The 20,565-nt window shown below is 41.0% G+C and overlaps 2 protein-coding genes across 7 annotated transcripts in view; one reads left to right on the forward strand and one right to left on the reverse strand.

Annotated features, from left to right (window-relative positions):
- Window positions 1–6,380, reverse strand: LOC135502702 (thyrotropin-releasing hormone receptor-like). Of its 5 annotated transcripts, none has more exons than XM_064795663.1 (4): window positions 6,150–6,380; window positions 3,903–4,434; window positions 3,192–3,354; window positions 1–2,556 (listed from the first exon to the last, which is right to left on the reverse strand). In XM_064795663.1, exons 2-4 carry the CDS (start codon window positions 4,202–4,204, stop codon window positions 2,002–2,004), a joined length of 1,020 nt encoding a protein of 339 aa, XP_064651733.1. In that variant the 5' UTR covers window positions 4,205–4,434; window positions 6,150–6,380; the 3' UTR covers window positions 1–2,001. The 5 variants fall into 5 exon arrangements, with proteins under 5 accessions (XP_064651733.1, XP_064651731.1, XP_064651730.1 ...); XM_064795661.1 differs by having other exon boundaries at window positions 3,903–4,477; XM_064795660.1 differs by lacking the exon at window positions 6,150–6,380 and adding an exon at window positions 4,579–4,840 and having other exon boundaries at window positions 3,903–4,477.
- Window positions 5,133–20,565, forward strand: part of LOC135502700 (adenylate cyclase type 3-like) — a 26,366-nt gene continuing 10,933 nt past the window's right edge. The window contains exons 1-3 of one of the 2 annotated variants that reach the window (XM_064795655.1): window positions 5,133–5,173; window positions 14,696–16,003; window positions 18,226–18,375. In XM_064795655.1, the coding sequence (XP_064651725.1) occupies window positions 15,302–16,003; window positions 18,226–18,375 (852 nt within the window). In that variant the 5' untranslated portion in view covers window positions 5,133–5,173; window positions 14,696–15,301. Of the gene's footprint in view, window positions 5,174–8,478; window positions 8,642–14,695; window positions 16,004–18,225; window positions 18,376–20,565 lie in introns of those variants that run through there. The other variant, XM_064795654.1, reaches the window with a different exon arrangement.

Here is a 20,565-nt window from a genome sequence, read left to right on the forward strand (position 1 = left end):
GTTTTACTTCTCCTAATAGGTCATGAAATCAATGTGTGTATCACACAGTAACCAATCATAGTGAAGTACGTACGCAACATGAGATATGACTTCAAATTGCGTACATACGCTTATTTCCAATCATCGACGACAGATGGCAGCACGGTCTAATTTTGAGCCAAGGGTAACACGTCACAATTGACATGCTTCCTGCTTCGCGCATCCTTCCAAGCTGTGCGCCAATGACACACCAGTGACGCGCATATCTCTATGTCCCGCGTGTATTACGTGCGACTTATACGTGTGACTTGCGCGCGATCTATGCGCCCCACTGTTACGCCAATGATGCGGCTTAGGGGATGTTATAAATTGCGACTTGGACTGTAGTTCCTTGTTTTAAAAACAGTATGCACGTCCGAGATAGAGCCTCTACACTCCACTGTTGGATATCAAATTATGAAACTAGGGATCCAATCCTCTCGGGGGTCGCCCACATATGAAAATCCATCACCTATGTTTGATTTCATCAAGATAATTTTGATATTAATAGGGAGAAATCTACGGCATAATTTTTTCCAACTGAACTTTTTCAAGTAAGAAGATCATGCATGATAAGCCTGCATTAACCCTTTCGCTGCGTTTGACGCGCATAGCACGTCATGTTCATGGTCCAATGCCGTGCGGATGACGTGCATGTAACACGTCATGCCCTTCTAAAATCATCATCCACCAGAACTTGGTCGCAGCCTCTCTAAAAAAGCCAAAAGCACTCGGGAATAATCATATAGTTTCATCCTAATAGTAGGCCTGTTGTCGACACATTCGAATAGTTTCGACCGCAGGACAACCTTGAAAACGAATAATGCTGGTCCTCCTGCTTCAGGTCTGTCCTAAAATCAGTCACGTGATTGGCGAATTTGTAGCTCACTGAATTTGTTATTAACAAAAAATACGGATTGCTTGAGTTTTTGACCAGCATTATCAGATTCTCCTTTGGCTTTATCTATTTGTCTACGTTACAGATAAGGCTTCTACAAGAATAATGATAACGACAGATAAGGTTCTTAGCGTAATAAAATGAGTGCGTCAGTATTACTACAAGGTTACCAGTGCAACAGTAGTCATGATCATGATGCCTTTGACGACGAGTCCATTGACTCTGTTATCTGTTAAGTGGTTAAATGAGCAGGGGTTGGAAGAGCACATATACTAATGTGACTGAGGTAACTTACCCAGAGTGGACATTTCATGACCGATCAAGTTGAATTTTCGGCCATAAACAAGAAAGAAACAGGTTCAAATACCATACATGTATCTTCTGTAATTTAAATAAGCGCACGATTCTTCATATGGTGACAACTGGTCAATGGTCAAGTCAGTGTTGATAGTTTGATCGGTTCTTGAGCTGAAAGGGGGACTATGGTAGGGGGGTAAGGTAGGAGCAGAGGGGCTAATTTAGCCATCTGCAGGTGACTAAAATACACAGTAAGGGCCCGGGTCATGTAAGATTCATCGCTAAATATATTCCTCGTACAAGCGTGAATAAATTCGACTTACTGTGACGTGAGAGAGCCTGCTACTCCGACTACAGTGGAAATGACGCTGCGTCGTAATATTACGGGCTACCATAAAGTCCAAACTACATTATGTCAGCATCTGCGTAGTGCGAAAGTTTTGTTGATGTTGGCCAAATTGGAAAATCATAAGCAAGCAATTACCTGATGAAACTAAAAAAGAGCAGACACAGTGAAGGAAAAGCCGCCAGCCTGTCCTTCGAGTGGGTTTTATAATGACATAAAATGGAGGGTTTTTTTCAGCAGTATACAGCCTCACCTGATCGGACGCGTCTGATTTCACTACCAAAAAACCAGCCTGGACAACACGAATCACATAGCGTAGTCCTCGGTCATGGAGAATAAAAAAAAACACTTCAGTGACGGAGCTGATCCGTTCACCTGGTGAGGGTAAAATGAAATCACAACGCACGGATCGAAAGGTGAATGCTTTTATATAATTTTCATATTACGTTCGTTGATTTGTAGCCCGGCGACGCTTAAAACAAACTAGAAGCAACTGCTTTGAATCCTGCCGAAATTTCTCACCGCCGCCTAGAAAATACAAATAAAAATTTACAGCAAAACTCGCCATGAATAACTCAGTAAAAACTATTTTCTGCAACAAACTTCTTGTTTTCCAGTAGTGGCTATTCATATCGTACATAGTCATTACCCCAGGAATTTCAAACAATATTCCAGAAACTCGATACGGGAACTGACATATCAAAAACGCAAATGAGACAAACAATAACATTCTCGTGATGCTCCTCTCCTGCAGACGACTTTTCTGTGACGTCATATCCGTTTTTGACATTTCTGCGCGCCGATTGGCTGCGCGGCGGACTGATATGATAATGGCAGCGTTACCTATAGCGATGAGGGAAAAGGGTAAGATTGCGCCCATTACCAGTTCGTATATATCGAAGAGTGCCCCGACCCAGGGGGCTGTTGGTACACTTCTTACCAGGTGCCCTGGGGCCAGAATATCGTAGGTGAAGAATACGTTGAGGAAGATAAGTGCCTGTGGAAAGAGAAGGAAATGTATAGAATAATATGACTATACGTGAATAGGCAATGGCAAACAATAATGCAGTTTGTCTTTGGTTTGCTTTGTAAAGACGCATAAAGAATGCAGAAGCAATAACACATAAATTGTAATCAGCATTGAACTCATTAGTACTGTATTCATTCATATAGAAGGCTATACATTGTTGCATTGTGACCTTCTTCTTTTCAGGAAATTAAGGCATTTTCCCTCACTGGATCTGTTCATCCCCAGTTTCAATAGTAACCATTTTTCTGTATTTATTCGACGATTTTCAATTTCGGTTCAAACCATGGGTCACATGGTCGAGCCGGGATTGAAATCGGAATAGCGTGATAATTCAATCAAATTTTTGACCTTTATAAAAGTCCTTACCAGATATGAAAGTAGTTATTGGCTTATAGTCATGATAAAGAAGAGATACTCAAGAGTTCACACGGTTTGTGTATACATGTATATTCTCATATCTTCATCAAAAACTTTACAGAAAAATCACCAAAACATATAAATACAAACGTGAGCAAGGACTTCCCTGTTAATCTTATACGGCAAATCATGGCAGAATTTTTGACATGGTAAGACATGGACACAAAGCTATTTTAAAGTTTTACCTGTGATAATATGATGACCATAGCGATCTTTCGGGCCTTCGATGCTGTGCATAGATCCACGGCCCTCATTGGGAACGCAACGCAAATGGCCCGGTCAACGGTCATTGCGGCCAGAAGTAGGCCAGATGCTATGGCTCCGAATCGTCCCGAGTACCAACAGTATCTTAAATTAGAGAAATTTTGGGGATGACAGGTTAATTGGTTACACTATTTTTGTTTCCCAATAATATATATCACTGCATAGACCAGTTTAGACAACACAGTGGGTCAGTTGCTCAAACAACCCAAGGTTTGCTCCAACTGTGCATATCTAATGCATTTTGCCAAACCTATTTGTGGACCTGGGCGAAAAACAACTAAAATTACACGCCATACATTGAGACTTGCTTTGAATAACAATCATGCCTTATTAAAACCAAGGCGTTTGACAAATTGTACAGTAGTAAAAAGTGTTTATTCACCCGGGACTAGTGTGTTATCAGGAAATATATAATGATGGTATATCCTCAATATTATAAGTATCCGGCGTCAACGGATCTTTCAACGGATCATTCGTTACTTCAGGGAGATGCTCAGTCATCAACTTATCAGTTGAGTTATCCCTAATGATTTGTTATGCGCATATTGAAATACATTTGCATCTAAATTACTATAATGACTAACTTGCTTTGTAAAAATAATGGTTTAAGAACGACAATGATTCAAACTCACCCTAGAAATGTTTTATTGAGTAGAAATTCCTCATTCAGTGCAATGAGGATACCATACAGCATCCGCTGATGTAGGACGATGTTATCAACAATCGCCAGCGATGCCATGAATACGCATGCGCTGAGATGGCGGTTGTCCTTCCGAATGGTAACCAAGAACGCAACTACATTACCAGGAATCCCCATAGCGATGCAGACAATACGGGCCCACTTGCTAATGAAGGCTATAGCCGATTCCATCCCAGGGTAACTTTCGGTGCCATCGATGACTGGCGTAAGAATCGAAGCGTTGAAAGGATCCATAGTAAATTATTCAATAATTATTATCCGCGCAATCAGAGGGACAGCTACATTTGCTCCGCTGCCCATCGTTCACATCCGTTACCACTGGCGGGGCTTGGAGGTTGCGGCAATGTATCTCACTGCATCCCCCGTAAATGCAACCACTGCCGCAGATCAGATACGCTGCTAAGTGATTTTTCGATGATGTCGGAGCTCTGCATGTTGACGGATATGGGCGTTAATGTGTTCGTCTGTCGGATCAAATTTTGTGGTCATTCGCCGGATCTGCTGGAGCTGATACAGCATCTCATGACAATTGGTGGCACCATCGCGAGTTCAAAAGGTAGATGCGCAGAATGGACACAACATAATGACGTACCACCAACAGCCATTACCTGTGGAGTTATGTATCAATTACCGCTGTTACCATCACGTTTACTGGCCCCTTAGAAGCAAATTCGAACAATTCATGTCCTCCCAAGATTGGGCCTATTGTTCCGTGAGCCTAATCCCTGAGCAGATAGTCGAGCAATACAATGGGGTATCGGATCTTCGACAATGGGTAGGTTAGATAAAATCCTGAAACCTTGGAACAACTCCAATGGGCGTTTTGGAGCTGTACGAATGGTTTTATCTTAGGGGCTGTATTACGCAATGACAGGGAGTTATCCATTCTGAACCAACTGACAGTGTTCTATTCTGCGACCATTGGCAAATTTAGGTGTTGATAGCCATAAAGGAGTCTACATATTCGGTTAACAGTGGAGTGGCCGGGATTATCAATACTAGAGGATTATATCTACTTCTACGTCGGGTATGAGGTGACAAGTGCAGTGAGTGGTCAACTTAAAATCGTTGGCATTTCTTCGCAGGTCAATCTGTATCAAGAATCGTAAAGTCAAACGGATTAAGTTGAAAACTACCGCAGACTTTTCCAACCATGAATCTACAAATGTACAGGAAAATTCCTAAGAAAGAGAGCACACATGGGTAAATTTCATCGATATCATTTTGCAGAGGTTATTAGAATCCACTATTGATAAAACATGCGTCATGGTGATGAGGCGACACGTCATCAACACAACTTCCCTTAGCTTCTAATACTGAGTAGACGCTATTTAGCCGGTTGAAGGGCGCCTGTACAAAAAGGCCTATATTACGTCTTAAATACGGCTATGTGAAACAGACGCACCAAACCCGGCTAAATAGCGTCTACACAGTAGTACGTTGTTGGACACCATTCTCATTTCATGTTTTCGCAACTAGGCATACCCAGCAGGCCGCGATTATACACGCGAGTGAACGTTTTCACATGCAAGCGCGTCGCTGTTTACTTTTCATGTGTGACACGAAGAACGAACAAATCATTTCCAATGCGCTGGCTACATACGATTCACGATGTCACATTTCACACTAACCTCGTGACAAATGAAATGTGAACTGTGATAACGGCCATTAACGTGAACGCTATCAACCAGGCCTAACGTTATTTTGCCCCTCACATTGGTAATTTGCGGGTTAAACTAACCCGGATCAAATTTTCAAAGGTGTAAACGCAAATAAGCTAGGCCAGACCCGGTGTAAAAGTAAAAAGTGTCCCCCTGGAAAAAGTGTCAGGCCCTATTGTATTCTGCAATATGGTTCTATAGAGACCCTGACCGTCAATAGCTCAGAGATTGAAGCGCATAATAGAATCCTTTGTTCCCGGACATTTTATCCAAGGACATTTTAAACTTCTACACCGGCATTTTCAAATGGTGTGAACGCCACTATTAATTGAGGCTTTGCCAAATAATGCACTAGGCCTAGACGCCCATTGTTCTACATTCATATTGAAAGATCAGGAGGACAAATCTTGTTCACATGACCCCCTCCCCTATGAAATGTATTTAATGGTGTTCGATATAGCCATGAGCCAACAACAGCAGAATGTCATAATACCTATAACTATTGTCGAGCCACGTACATCGAAATTAAACAACCGCCTGTAAAAACCACGATTTCCCAGGTTTCTATTCCAAGATGATTGATCCGTGAAATGAGTGACCACTAGGCCTACACGAAATGGACAAATAGATCGCACTATGCACGAGGAATCCAAATTTCACATCACTAAGTTAACTAGAAGATTGTGTAATTTTGTGTTGTCGCGATGAATCCGTATTGTTTCCGATTGGTTGTGTCATTCTAAATTGGATTTTGATATGTTGATTTTCTGTAGCGGCCATGATGTAAAATGTCCTTGACTATAAACCGAGCAACAATGTTATGCTTCCATTGAGAGGAACAATAACATTTCATATAGGTCTTCAAATTTCCGTAGAGATTTGACACCACTGCCACACCCTCTTACTGACGCAATGGATTTTTTTCTTCGTTGAAAGAAATTAAATGTTGGATATGAAATAAAGGTATGAAACCAAATATAGCTCCAGCAGTCGGAGGTTTCAGTTGCCTAAATAAACTTGAACGAAATTTGACTCTTTCACGTATTGCGCGCATTTAAAATTGTTATTAGCGGATACCTTTTTCGGCGATTTCACTTCAATCAAAGCATTGTTTCCATGTGCGACCAAGGAGGATACCGCGGTGACGTCACGGCTTTTCCAAGATGGCGCTTCATATTGTAAACAAACTCGATCCACGGCCAAGGGAAAATCAAGTCATCAAAAAAGTTAGATTTTTCGCATCAAATCAGAGTTATTAGTACTTTTCTGCTATGAAATAAGTCTTCAGACAATAAGCTATCATTTGAATAATGAAAAGTGCTGTTTTGATGGGGAAAAATAGGGTTTTTAAAACCAAATAGCCGGCACCGATCTTCCAAAATTAGCGATGGTTTCAAAACAGTCTCCCAGATATGGGGCAATCTCTTCATTATCATAATGGGATTTGGAGGTATGTTTACAGATTTTACAAGTTCGAGACCTGTAATACCTAAAACTCGCATAGATCCCCATAGATCCCCTCTATTTGTCGAGTGAGCGCCCCTGTAAGATCATGCATTTTCGGACACTAGAACGAAATCTTCCTGCGGATATCGCGGTTTCGGTGATGATTTAAGGAGAAATTGACTGTTCTTAGAGTTGTATGGGACAGAAATGAGTTCATACTTCATGAATACATGAATATATTATGATATGGGCGGGCTTCTAAGTCAAAACAATAACGAACTCAACTGCATCTCTACCGTGTATCGCGTAGTGCATTGCCTAGTGTATTTCGTAGTGTATTTTAGCGGAGACATTATTTCCCATTATTTCCGCACTTTGGCCACGCCAAACGTCTTTTTTATTCGTGGAAGTTAATCTGCTCTGTACATTTTATTCTACACAGGAAGAATCCATACTAGGTATTGCAATATTTCATGTCTATTGGTGTTTTTGTGTACAGGAGCGCACCAGACAGTGAGCCGTGGAGATGTGTTCAGTGCTGGTGCTGTCAGTAGACTGAATCTGATTGGCCATAGCGATCACTAATATGGGTCGGGATCACGTGATGTGACGTCACCGCGGTATCCTCCTTGATGTGCGACCTTGGAATTTCAGAAATGGTGGATATAATTTGCATACATTTCGTTTATATGCCCCTTAGGCTGACGTTACATAGGCCTCATTCGATCACTTCCCACATGTCACGCTCCAGCTTTACTTAACGTTCCTCGGTGAATGCACGGCCTTGTGGCATGCATTCAGTGAGGAACGAACGCATTAAGGGGAACGTGACATGTGGGAAGTGAACGAATGAGGCCTATGTAACGTCAGCCTTAGAAACAAATTCGAACAATGCATGTCCTCCCAAGATTGGACCTATTGTTTCGTGTGCCTAACTCCTGAACGGATAGTCGAGCATTACAATATGGTATCAGCTCTCAAACGGGCTTGCCAAACTGGGTTAATTTTCGGTGCTGTTCGGCGAGCGGCTCACCAAATATACCCGGCCAATATTTATTGCACCTTATTATTATCTGGTGTCAATCTTCGGTGACTTTGTATGACATATCACCATGGGTACCATCACAATGTGGGGCCTATAGGCCCATTGCTGAAAGCCACAAAGCTGTAAACAATTTTGATGGAGCAGGGTTGAACACCAGACGATTGTTGACGAAACTCTTCACAATGGGTTAAACATGTCAGAAGAGGCCTCACAAGAGCATTACCTTTACCTGTCACATGGATGTCACCATAATTTTATTGCGGTCGCTGGCGCATCAAATAATCAATAGCTACCACTTTCCTTATCATTTGTGGCTTACGACCACAGATGTCATTTTACAGGTAGTGTACCTCGTGGTTCGGTCGATTTCCAGTATTTCAACGAAAAGGCAAAGGCGAAGTTATGGTATGTACGTATGCAATAGGTGCCTAATTTTCGCTCGGTGGAATATCTCAAGAATATACCAGATTTCTGGACTTCAGCACCACATGTCATTGTCTTCAGTTGGCACGGCTTGAGGTGAGTAAGATGTGCGCTGTGAAGTAGGTTACACGTGTCACATGTAGCCAAAAACTTGACTACTCAAGATAGAGGATGTTTAAGGGTTGACCATACGTGATTGGCCAAAAAACAGGGCAATTTTAAATGAGGTACAATCTAGATAATTAAAGTTCGATGACATTTTTCTTTTTTATGAATCCTGCTTGAATGGGCCGCCAGCACATACTAAGTCATTTCATAAGACTTTTAGGGCATCTAGTAACACGAAAGCTTGTAATAAGGTTGAAATAATACACCAAAACATTTTTATTGAACAATTGTATTCCATAAGACATACGTTATTGTAATTTTAGCCCCAACGTGAGTACGAATCTGGGGCGGCTGCCATTTTCAGTACTTCACTGCACGCTAATACCGGCAGAGAGAATATGCTTGAGTACTGCACGTGTCGGTTGGAGAATGTGTAGATCCACAGAAAAATGGCAGATTTCATACTAAAATTTTACACTTTCAATCAACTGCTATCATGGTGATCAAAGTTATCCAACAGAGAAAGCACTCTTTTCTAGGTGGGATGCTGGAGGTGCGACACCGAAGCATTCAGTGATGGTGAAATTGTATTGAAACATGCACCCCATGGGGATTTATAATTGCTCTTCTAAATTGCATTGGTGTCTAAGACAATGCACCAATTATTGAAAGCTGTATGCATGTACTGTGTCTGTGCAATGTGTAGATCAAGATCACTATGGTATACATCATTCACCATTCTCTTATTTCGTTATAGTTCTGATAGCATTTGCTTCTTGGTTGCCATATGGGCACATGTTCTGGTTACGTATGGTCAACCCTTAAATGCTTTATCGTTGTCTCAACCGCGATGTCAGATTATTTCAAGTTTTTGTATTTTCTACGAAGTGCTATCGAGGGTAAATTTATTACAATGCTTGTGATGAAAACATGCAATTGGAAGCCGGTGTAACATCTGTGGTTGTTCCCCATGTTTCAGTGTTTCCAAACAATAGGCAGCTAGAGAGACCATGACTTTTCAATAGGGGGGATACACAGAAAAACTCGTCAATCTATTTTTGAGCGTTCCCAAACAATGAGGGGAAACACTCAAAAACAGAAACACTCAAAAACATTACACCGGTACTAACCATGCCATCATACCTGCCACAACTACTTCCTGAAAAAACACCAAAATGCAGTTTGTTGGCACACATTTTACCAAAGAATCAGTGAATTTTGAAAAAGTTTTGGACGAATGATTTGGCCTCGCTCGCAATAATTGATAAACTAATTAAATTATGAATTTGCAGTGGCAATACTTGTCATGATTACGGCTGCTAAAATTAGTTGTTTCATTTTTCAACAACAGTTCCCCATTGATATTTGCATTTTATTGTGATAATACACTGAAAATTGAAATAGGCACGTACCCCTGTGAGAGAATTGCAGGAAGCATTCGCAGTTGATGAATGTAGTGCACTGTATACATGTATACAGTGTACTACATTCATTGTTACAATTTCACCAATAAATTAATATCTTATAATTATGTCCGGACATACTATGATATTGACAAAAAGACAATACATACACCAAGTCAATAACTGTGTACAGAGTTTCATCGGCCAGTGTATCGATATCATAGCAGTGTTTGTCTTTAGGTTTGGAGCTGTATGTGATGTTTGGAACAATTAGAACATTTGCACAGCAGTGAAAAATATCGGATGCCACGACATGATTTTAAAATCTGGAATAAGGGTTCTCATATAAGGGTTTGGGCCCTGGATAAAGTTACTTTTTTGTTGTCTCACATATCTTGGGGGGGGGGGGGCGTGACTTGACCATGTATGAGGCCTTTTAGAGATTAAGCAAACAGAAATAAAAGCAGAATTAATAAAAGAAAGCGTTGCATGCGACCCTGGGTTCTTTCGTTTGCTGCGACATGGTGTGGCCCTCCGCATCAACTGCGAATGCTTCCTGCAATTTTCTCACAGGGGTACGTGCCTATTTCAATTTTCAGTATATTATCACAATAAAATGCAAATATCAATGGGGAACTGTTGCTGACGAATGAAACAACTAACTTTAGCAGCCGTAATCATGACACGTATTACCACTGCAAATTCAAAATTCCTGAGCTAATTAGTGCATCTGTCGCACAGATTTTTCTGCTTGTTGTCCCTATTGGCCCATCACATTATTATCACAATAGCGATTGTCTACTTTACATTAACCGCTTGATTACAGATATGTTTATCGTATAACCATAGCAACGTGGATAATTTACTCATAAAACGTGCATGTGGTTGTTAATACATCTCGTCTTAATCAGGCATTGTGCGTTGCATAATTGCTGTGGGAATTGTTGAAACTCTACCAGGTAACATCAGGTCAGACTTTTCTCGCCATTGTGGCGTTTGCACCAAACAGGGAGATATATTTGATTTTTATAATCAGGCCACTTGCAGTGGGAGTTTATGTTACATACTTAAATGGCCATCTGTAATTGAGTCGTTCTGTTCAATCAGTACCCATACATTATTAGATGATCTGTGGTAAATGCAAAAACAACGAACCAATCGAGACGTCACTTGTGTAGAGTGGTGCAAAAATGTGACCCGCTCTACCAAAACTGGGCGCTTGTCGCATCTGAACTTGCCAGGTTGATACGGACTTGTTGTTCATTTCCCTATTGTAGACCTTTTGTGAAATGTGACCAAATCAGTTTGTAATAGATTTCACAAAAGGTCTACAATAGGGAAATGAACAACAAGTCCGTATCAACCTGTCAAGTTCAGATGCGACAAGCGCCTAGTTTTGGTAGAGCGAGTCACAAATGCTCAAAAATCGTTTGTTTCGGCTCTTAAAATGCATTCCCTTTCATATATTCTGTTTCCTCACGTATGCCGTCTTTGTGCGCCATATTTAAGAGGCCCGAAGGGATGAATACCTCCCATACCTAATACAAAGGTTAGGCCTAGTGGATTGGACTGATTGGCTCAGATCGTGGCGCAGACCTATGACCAGAGACACCCAATGCTCGCAGTCAACTACCATTGGGAGATGGGATTTTAAATGAATCGAACGGGTTGTATTACAAAACAATCGTGTTTGGGCTTTATTCATGGCGTGACCGAGGCGGACAAAAATGGACAATGCCCATTCATCACGTGGGCACGCGCATGAGGTGAACCGTATTGCGTATCCCACCCAATGTATGGACACTGATATTTTGTATCAGCGGTATAGGAAGGCGGTGAACATGAGGAAACAGAGTCATAATGATTAGATAAAATAGATCTAGCGGCCGGCGAAATCGTCGTTCCGGCAGAAACGTACCGTAAACAACCATTTGATTGGCTATAGCTTATAACTTGCACGCACGATATTCTTCCCCTATTTTATAAAAATCATAATACGGCAAATTAGTATCAACTTGTGAAATGTTTTTGAGTTCACCCCAAATAAAATACTGACACTACAAGAAAAACAGTCAGGATCGCCATGATAAGTGGAGTCGGGGGGGGGGGGGGAGGGGGACGATATGGCCCGTAATGCACTATCGATCATAAAGAATGCAAGTCGTTCGTTAATCGAGAAGTAATCCCTCTTCCCATCGATCTGTTATGACAACGCAAACTTGTGAGGAATTACAACAAAACGGTTTCAGTGAAATTCGATTTCCGAACTCATTGTTTGCTTTAAAGCAAAAGTTCGTGATGTTTTCACGGTTTGTTTGCGGCTGCTTGGAGTTGTTATTGATTAATATTGACCGAGTCTGGTCCATTGAGATAACGTTAAACATGTGGGGTGCAGTTGGGGGGAGTAGATGATGGGACACATTCTCCAAAGCAGAGATATTATTCAAGCATATTATCTCTGCCTGTATTGACTTCCATTGCACGTGTATTGCATGTATCATGTACACAAATGTATTCGGCAGAATGCTCGACCAAAGTGCCGTAAATGTGGTGATTCACTAAAGATCTTCAAGTCTGCTGTAATGTTAAACCTGTTTAATATTACTGAAGTGAATATTCATTCCCACTTGAGCCAATTAAAACTGTTCAAGGGCCAAAACTCACCTCGCTTCAAATCATCGTCTGCACGAACTAACCTGATTACACAACAATTTTTTATTTGCAACCAAAATAGTGCGCATGAAACACCTCAAAATCACTCTGTTTTAGGCGGATTTTTTTCCAACAAAGGCTTGAAATGCAATATGACAATATTTTTTGAAATTTGGAATAAAAAATCCACAAAAGGTTGTAGTTTCGTGGATGAGGTATTTTTCACCACATTCAAAATGCAATGGCGGTCATTTCAAGCAGGGACGGAACGACGTCGATATAAATAGTTCCGGTCATGCGCAGGGAGGTCGGATTGGACACTGTGGGAATATATCATAACTGTGATCTGACATTTTCTATTTTCAACATCTGTGACTTTTCTTTTACGGACCAGTTTCTATCGTCACCCGAGGAAATTCACGTTATACCTAGTTTGCCGAAGCGGAGTGATTATTATTTCCCCGGTTGAGACTTTCGGCAAGATCAAAACATACGCCCGTGTGACGTATCCGTATTGTTACGTATGGTGTTTCTCATCTTAAATGTACAGTCCTCATGCACGATATTATGCAATAGGGACACTAATGAATATGTAAATGATACTTGATTAAGAAGTAACATGGAACAATCATTTTTGTTTTTTCCTCTCAACATTGTGTAGGATGTGAATGAGTCATACGTGAAATCGATACGGATACGTAATACGGGCGTAATTTTTTTCTTGCCGAAAGTCTCCAATAAATACTGATTGCTCTACGCATTCGTTCAGGAAAGAGCCTTCTGTTACGCACAGAACTGAGGACAAATACGGCAACAATCATGCGCCTAAAATCATCTTGGTGACTTGTGCTCGTAAAGAATTGTGTTTTTATGTCTTGATTACCCGGCGCGACATTCGCCTGGTTCCTAAGCATGACGTATTTCTGGGTAACGACGTCCCGCCGAGTTCAACTACAAGAACTCTGCGATTTCCGCAGTGACATTTTTTTTAAATCTTCCTGTTTAGTATCATATGAAATAACAAAACGTTGAAAATCTTCGTAAATCTTTAGGATATTTCATGCATCACTACCATGTCATGCATGATTTTACATTCTAAAATACCTTGGTACCGTAAAGTCAACTTTTAAATGGAAAATGCATAAGCCTCGTTCTGAGAGTGGAGTGTTTTGGACACGCAACCAAGATGCTCTACCAAAGTTCCCTCGGGTTGCACTAAAATGTGGAACCATGCACACAGCTCACTTCAGAAGTTTGAGGCTCTCAAAACACTGCTTCAAACACAAATCAGCCAAGGAAGCATCAACCACCCTAAGTTTTTTAATGAGCACTACACATATTTGCTGAGAAAAACGCTCCAAATAGCCCATTTGCGCGGATTTTAGCGTCACTTGAGCGAGCCGATCCGGACTTCCTATACGCGCTGCCGTAACATAATGTAAACAACGGCGCTACCGGCGCTCCGGGCAGGCGATGGATGGAATTTGCCAAATTCGCACATATTCAAGTTATTTCGTGGCCTATCTTTTTAAGTTTGAGGTATTTTAGAATAGAAATTGAACCCTCGGCTTCGGACCTTGGTTGAGTTACCAAGACACTCTCGGGTGGAGCTAAAATTTCGTCCAAACCCGAGCCGACAGGCGAGGGTTTGGACTGTATTTTAGCTCCACCCTCGAGTGTCTTGGTAACTCAACCAAGGTCCTCCGCCTCGGGTTCAATTCCTTAACTCATAGCCTGTGATTTGCTTGTTTGAGTTTGAATTTGATGTAACTGCAGGACATTTAAATTGATCAGATCATCGATCAGTCTTGGTAGAAAAACAAAGACGTGGCTATCAACGGAATTTTGTCTTGTTCGAGACTTCATGGATCAATTACAAATGTACACCAGTAAACTTATTTAATCGTTTTGATAACCCTAAATTTTACAACAATATCGTATAACTTTCCGAGAATTTATCTGCATTTTTGTTCATTTCTTATGACAGGGTATTAACGGTATTAAACCACGTTTGCAACCAGCTATGAATGTGGAGAAGAGAAAACGTTGATCGACGCAACGCGTCTTCAAGTCGGCCAATCGCTGACGGAGCAATCCCTGATATCGAATCGATGTTTTATTCATCAAGTACGGGTGCGAGCAGTGTGAAACGTGATTTCTGGTTTTATGGACAACATTTGCTCTCAAATCGAATGCGCAGAACCGTTTCTATGGTACTGAAGATGTGTGGTCGTCTTGAAAGTCGCTGGATTATCGTCCTTCATTCTTAGCACTGATATATATGACCACATGTTTGAAACAACTTCCGGCGTGCGGAAGGAAAATCAGAGCCGTGAAATAAATCCTTGTGTATAAGAAGAGCAACTCATACTTATCAAGTGGACGTTCTGTGATCTTAAGACGGATTATACATCTCTGAACGTGTCACCAATCTGATTATGTCTGAACATTGGATTTTGCCCATAAAACCATTTTGTCACATCGGCTTTATTCACTATAATTGTGATACGCACACCCGTTTCTAATACGTGGCCACCTTTTTCGATCACGTGTACGAGTATTTGGTAGACCAAGTCACCTATAACAAGTGGTAATGACGCGTTCATACGACTTAATGCATAAATACGAAACTGAGATGAAAAACGGAAACAAAGTTAGCCCAGCCCCCGGGGTCATGGGTTCCGATGAGGATACGGACCAGCATCCTGGTGACAAAAACACCACCGAGCCGGAACTCTGTAGGAAAGGAATAAACGCACTACTCCCGAACTTTCTTCGAGGAAAATTCGCGGACCAACAACTTGAGTTGTTATACCAAGCGTACGTTCGGCGAGAAAAAAGGGACGCTTTAAGGATGCTTTTCGGGTACGCCCTAGTGTTTAACTTAACAGCATTCATACTGGTGATACGCTCAATTGCAATTTCGCAGGAAGTCAAAGTGAAGGAAATCATACTTGCCGCTATAATGGCAATTTCGTTGGTGCGGCTTTTGGCAAAATGTCTTGTCACCAGTTCTCGTTCCTTTACGGCAAAACTGAGTGCTTTTTTGACTATGACGACCTGGTTTCTATTATGCGTGGATATTTGCTTGTACATAGGATTGAGGAATATTTCAATTTCCCCGGAAGATGGTGGGGAATGGTGTTTGGTACAGATTTACTTAACCTTTGTTGTAACGCCATTACAATTACGTTGGAGCATTGTTGGGAGTACATTGTTTTACCTTGTGATTCTCATAGAAGGAGGCGTGATAGCCGTGTTGCAAAACTATGGGGTATACTATATTGCAAATCAGGTAAGGAGACATTCTCTTGTCATTGCCAGAAGAATTGGAAATGCGAGTTCCACTGTTGGCCTACTATGGACGCAGACGATCTATGATACTTCAAAACATGGCCATACCCTTGCTAAGAACGATTGTAACCATGCATCCGATATGGTTATCCTTTTTAATTTTCGAATGGTTGACATGAAAATTGAGCCCAGTGCCTGGTTGCAGTTGTTCACATCAGGTTATGACCCTTCCTCAGTGTTGACTTTAACTTGAAATATCTCAGTGACAGTCCACCTAACTGACCTAACGCCAAGTTAAAGTTTTTCAGCCAAGTTATAGTGACCATTTATCTGCTCAAAGATGATTTTATCCAATTTCTCTTGGATTTCCATTAAACCTACCTCGTAGGTACGTCCCGTCTCTTTAATGCATTCAAAACTTCACTCCATCCACGACTGCACCAGAAAATGATGACTTCGCGAAAGATATATGTACCTTATATGCAAAATGTAGTACATGACATGGCGCCTCATGGTGCTATCTTGAGCTTGTGCTACGTCGATAATCATGACATTTTGGCAACCCTCGTACATGTAAGTGAGTGTGGTAAAATGTCTTATGGTGTAATACGGGACCTTTTTTCTTGAGCGTGTGGTCGGCACGGATGGGGCAGGGTGCACAAATTGGATATTGGTAGGTTTGATCAAAATCCAGGAGCATTTGTGAAACTAAGTGCGATAATGCAACATTTCTCAACATCTTGGAGCAAACTATAACTTATTTGGAATAACCCGTACCGTCATGTAAGTTCAGTTGATATGTTAGTGATCGAGATGAGAACTACCCATTTTCATTCCATACTGCGAGTTCACAAGTGTATGCTACAATGTCTGAATAATCGTTAACTTAATCCTTAACGGTGACTTAAAGCTGACATGCATGCTTAAACACCAACACCCAAAGCGGCCATGTCAGAAAAAAATGAATACTCCATTATCAAACGACTACCTGTACATCATAGACTGCCGCTATATTGCTTGGTCTCACCAGTTGTTCGTTACGCGTTTTGGAGGTTGGGCGAAGCGTTTTTTAATCGGAAGTTTTCCTATAGCCCCCGTAACGTCAACTCGAACGCCTATTGCATTGTTCGAACCCCTGATCAGGATGTCAAACGAAGGGACAGAGGCTCGCGTTTGTGTTTCGGGGAATTTGCAAAAACTCACTTAATACTTGGTCGCCGGAATAATTATGCATGCACGTCAGCTTAGGTTGACTTGCAGAACAAATTGATTGATTTTAAAGGCAGAAAATCCTTCTGAAGCCAGGTTTTCGGAAACTGACGTTATGGAAATAAAATGCTATATACCAGCCATCCCAGTGTGTTACTAATGCAGTGTTGTATACAGATTTATGAATAGAACCATTATCTGCGGCAGTCCAGGAGGAGACTAGGCTGATCCGTAGTATTGGTTTTATGACAAACCGTTGATGATCGGATGAAAGTCATTAGACAGTATGATTATCATGATTATAATGGGATCACTGAAACAGCATTTCACTGCCGTTAACACCTTCTCCATCACACAATAAAGTTATCCCTTTCACTCCATCCTCTCTAAAACGAGACTGACATGACAAATTTGGAAGATATATAGGAATATGAAATGGTATATTGTAGATTATAGTCTACTGTACTATTATATATATTTACCGATTCAATTTTTGACGGAACCTTTAAAATCGAGATTTAGATCGAAGATGCAACATCTCGCTTTCAGTTGACACATCAAACAGTATAATTGTGTATACAGGCCTGCATGGTTGACAGGTTCTTGAAAATATTGTCTTGTCCTTAATAGTTTCCAAGTTTGTGATGAGTTCTTGTTTGCAGGGATTTATGCATCGAAACTAGAAGCGATATGATATTGTCATCTACTTTTATGCTCATTGGATGGGGTTTCTCCTGAAACTGGTTCTTGAAAAAGTTCGGAAGTTCTAACCGAGTGGATTGATGTCATAATTTCAGTTGAGAATAGAGAGTATTTTGGCAATAACGTTTCCTCGTCCTTCATTTGAAAATACATTTTCACTTCAAATTTCATCGAAAAAAATATTCTTAAAATACCAAGACTATTTTGTAACACCCTGTACTTATTTATGAAATGTTTGGCCAGTTAACTCAAAGAACAAGTGATGAAACCCCCATGCAATCATCCGCTTGAAATAACGTCATTTCGTTTCAGATTGGTGCCGATATTCTTCTTTTTATATGTGCCCAGATCCTGGGAACCATATCATTCCTATTGATGGACAAGAAACAAAGGAAGGCGTTCCTTGAGACGAAAGGGTCACTCTCAGTGAAGGTGTTGATAGAGCAGGAGTCTAAGGTCCAGGTCAGTATCAAATTATTGAACACAATAAAAAATCCATCACAAGATGAACCATTGTAACCAAGGTGTTTAAGAATTAGAAATCAGTTCATCGATTTCTCTTGTTGTATGCAACTCAATCTGAAGAAAAAAACACACTATAATTGTCGGAGTGATTAGTGGTATTTTAAGTGTAGGGGGAGAGGAGCTTTAAATCGAGCCGTCAGGGCTGGGTGGACATTCTTTGACATTCTGATAATGTTATATACTCTGTTTCCTCACGTATACCGTCTTTGGGCGCCATATTTAAGAGGCCTGAAGGGATGAATACCTCGCATACCTAATACAAAGGTTAGGCCTAGTGGATTGGACTGATTGGCTCAAATCGTGGCGCAGACTTACTGATCACTAGAGGAGACACACAATATTTGCAGTCTACTACAATTGGTCGATAGGATTTTAAATGAATTGAATGGGTTGCATTACCAGACAATCATGTTTGGGCTTTATTCATGGCGTGACCGAGGCGGAGCAAATGGACAATGCCCATAAATCACGTGTGCAAAGAAAAATCCTATGTGTACACACTGTTATTTTGTATCAGCGGTATAGGAAGACGGTAAATGAGCATAACATCAGCGAAGTCCCAGCATTGACAAAGGTTTCTCCTTTGTGTTCGTCTACTTATAATCTTTTCACTCCTTACATGGCACCAGTATAAAAGCATTGACCTCAACAGTGGCAAGGCGTCAAGCGCGTCTCAATTGTCATGACTACGGGTATTTTTCATCGTTGTCTAGGAAACAAGACATTGCCTCATAAATGTCGTGATGAAAATATACCTAAAGATATACACATATCACGCTGTCGTCAAGTAGATAAACAACAGAGTAACGTTTTTATTTGATATGGACACCACCCAGACTAATGACTTGACATTTTGTTATTGACAATCGGGCGTACATGTACCTGATCTCTTCGATTGCACGAACCTTATACACTGGCGTGTACAATACATCGGAGAGAAGCAGCCACACGCATATTCATTCAGAAATACTCGTTGATTCATCCTTAAAAAATCAGTTGATCGTTAGTAATAAAAACGCCTCGTTCTTTCGAATGTGCATGTGGAGAATGTGTACTCTGGTTTCACCGATATAAGACCGGTTAGTTGATAACTACAAAAGCGAAACAATGCCAAGCCAGAATATGATGGCATTGCCGTCGAATATTTTGCTGTCACCAAAAGATTGTCTAATGATGTTGGATATGTTCAATGGTATCAAAGACAATGTGCGAAATACCTCTGGCGCTAACTTACTTGGCGTTATGTCATTCAGTAAAGTCCATTAGACTTAACACCGCGGCTGTGTCCACCCTTGACGCCAGGACCAGTCGACATAAAGTGACAAACGTCCTTTAAACAATCGGGCCTTGAGACAAACAACTTGTTTTTATCACCTTTGATTTATTTATTTTACAAAAACACACCGATTGTTGCAAACCGATTTCCTTATCAATCATCCTCATGCGGAATGGCGTTAATCAGCAAACAAAGCCGACCGTTCAGCGTCTTTTTTACGTTCGCCAATTAAGTCCTTAAAACAAGACGTATCTCAGTAATCAGTCGGACAAGGGTTGTTTCCCGTTATACATGTACTCGTAGTCAAGACCAGTTCTCGGCAACACTACGACGTTACCATGGAAATAAAATGAAATATTACAATGGAAAGACTGGAGGAAAGAATATGATATGTTCGAGTCGACGGCGGAGAGCACTTACTTGGCATCAACTTTGATAGCGCAGCATTAAATCTAATATGTTCATCTGAAGGAAATTACGAAAAGTTAAGTGACTTTTCGTGTTTTAGACAACCGAGCCCAGTGTCTCCTTCTGCATACACCTGTCAACCGTTCTCGTACACCAATAAGAATGACATCAATAATAATATTGATTTCTGGCAATGTGCGGTTGACACGAATTGGTTATACTGAAGCGGTCGCCTTGACATCAATGTGGCATCTGCACACCGATCAAGACCCGTTGCGATGGTAATTAAGATTCAGGTGTCCAAGTTCCCAGCCTGAAGTTTGTTTGATATCGCTCTATCGACTAATTTGTCGGGCGCAGTTACAATGCCTGTGTGGGCGAGTTATATTTTAAGGACTATCGCGGCAGAAGTTATTTAATTGAACCAGCTGCTTTAAGTTCAT

The sequence above is a fragment of the Lineus longissimus genome, chromosome 19, assembly GCF_910592395.1.
Source record: "Lineus longissimus chromosome 19, tnLinLong1.2, whole genome shotgun sequence".
NCBI classification, from domain to species: domain Eukaryota; kingdom Metazoa; phylum Nemertea; class Pilidiophora; order Heteronemertea; family Lineidae; genus Lineus; species Lineus longissimus.

Excerpts from the sequence above, each read along its gene's own strand:
- LOC135502702 (XM_064795663.1), bottom strand. The coding sequence starts at position 4,204 with ATGGATCCTTTCAACGCTTCGATTCTTACGCCAGTCATCGATGGCACC. Across the intron at positions 3,355-3,902 it reads CTCAATAAAACATTTCTAGG|ATACTGTTGGTACTCGGGAC; the intron begins GTGAGTTTGAAT and ends CTCTAATTTAAG. Across the intron at positions 2,557-3,191 it reads TGGTCATCATATTATCACAG|GCACTTATCTTCCTCAACGT; the intron begins GTAAAACTTTAA and ends CTCTTTCCACAG.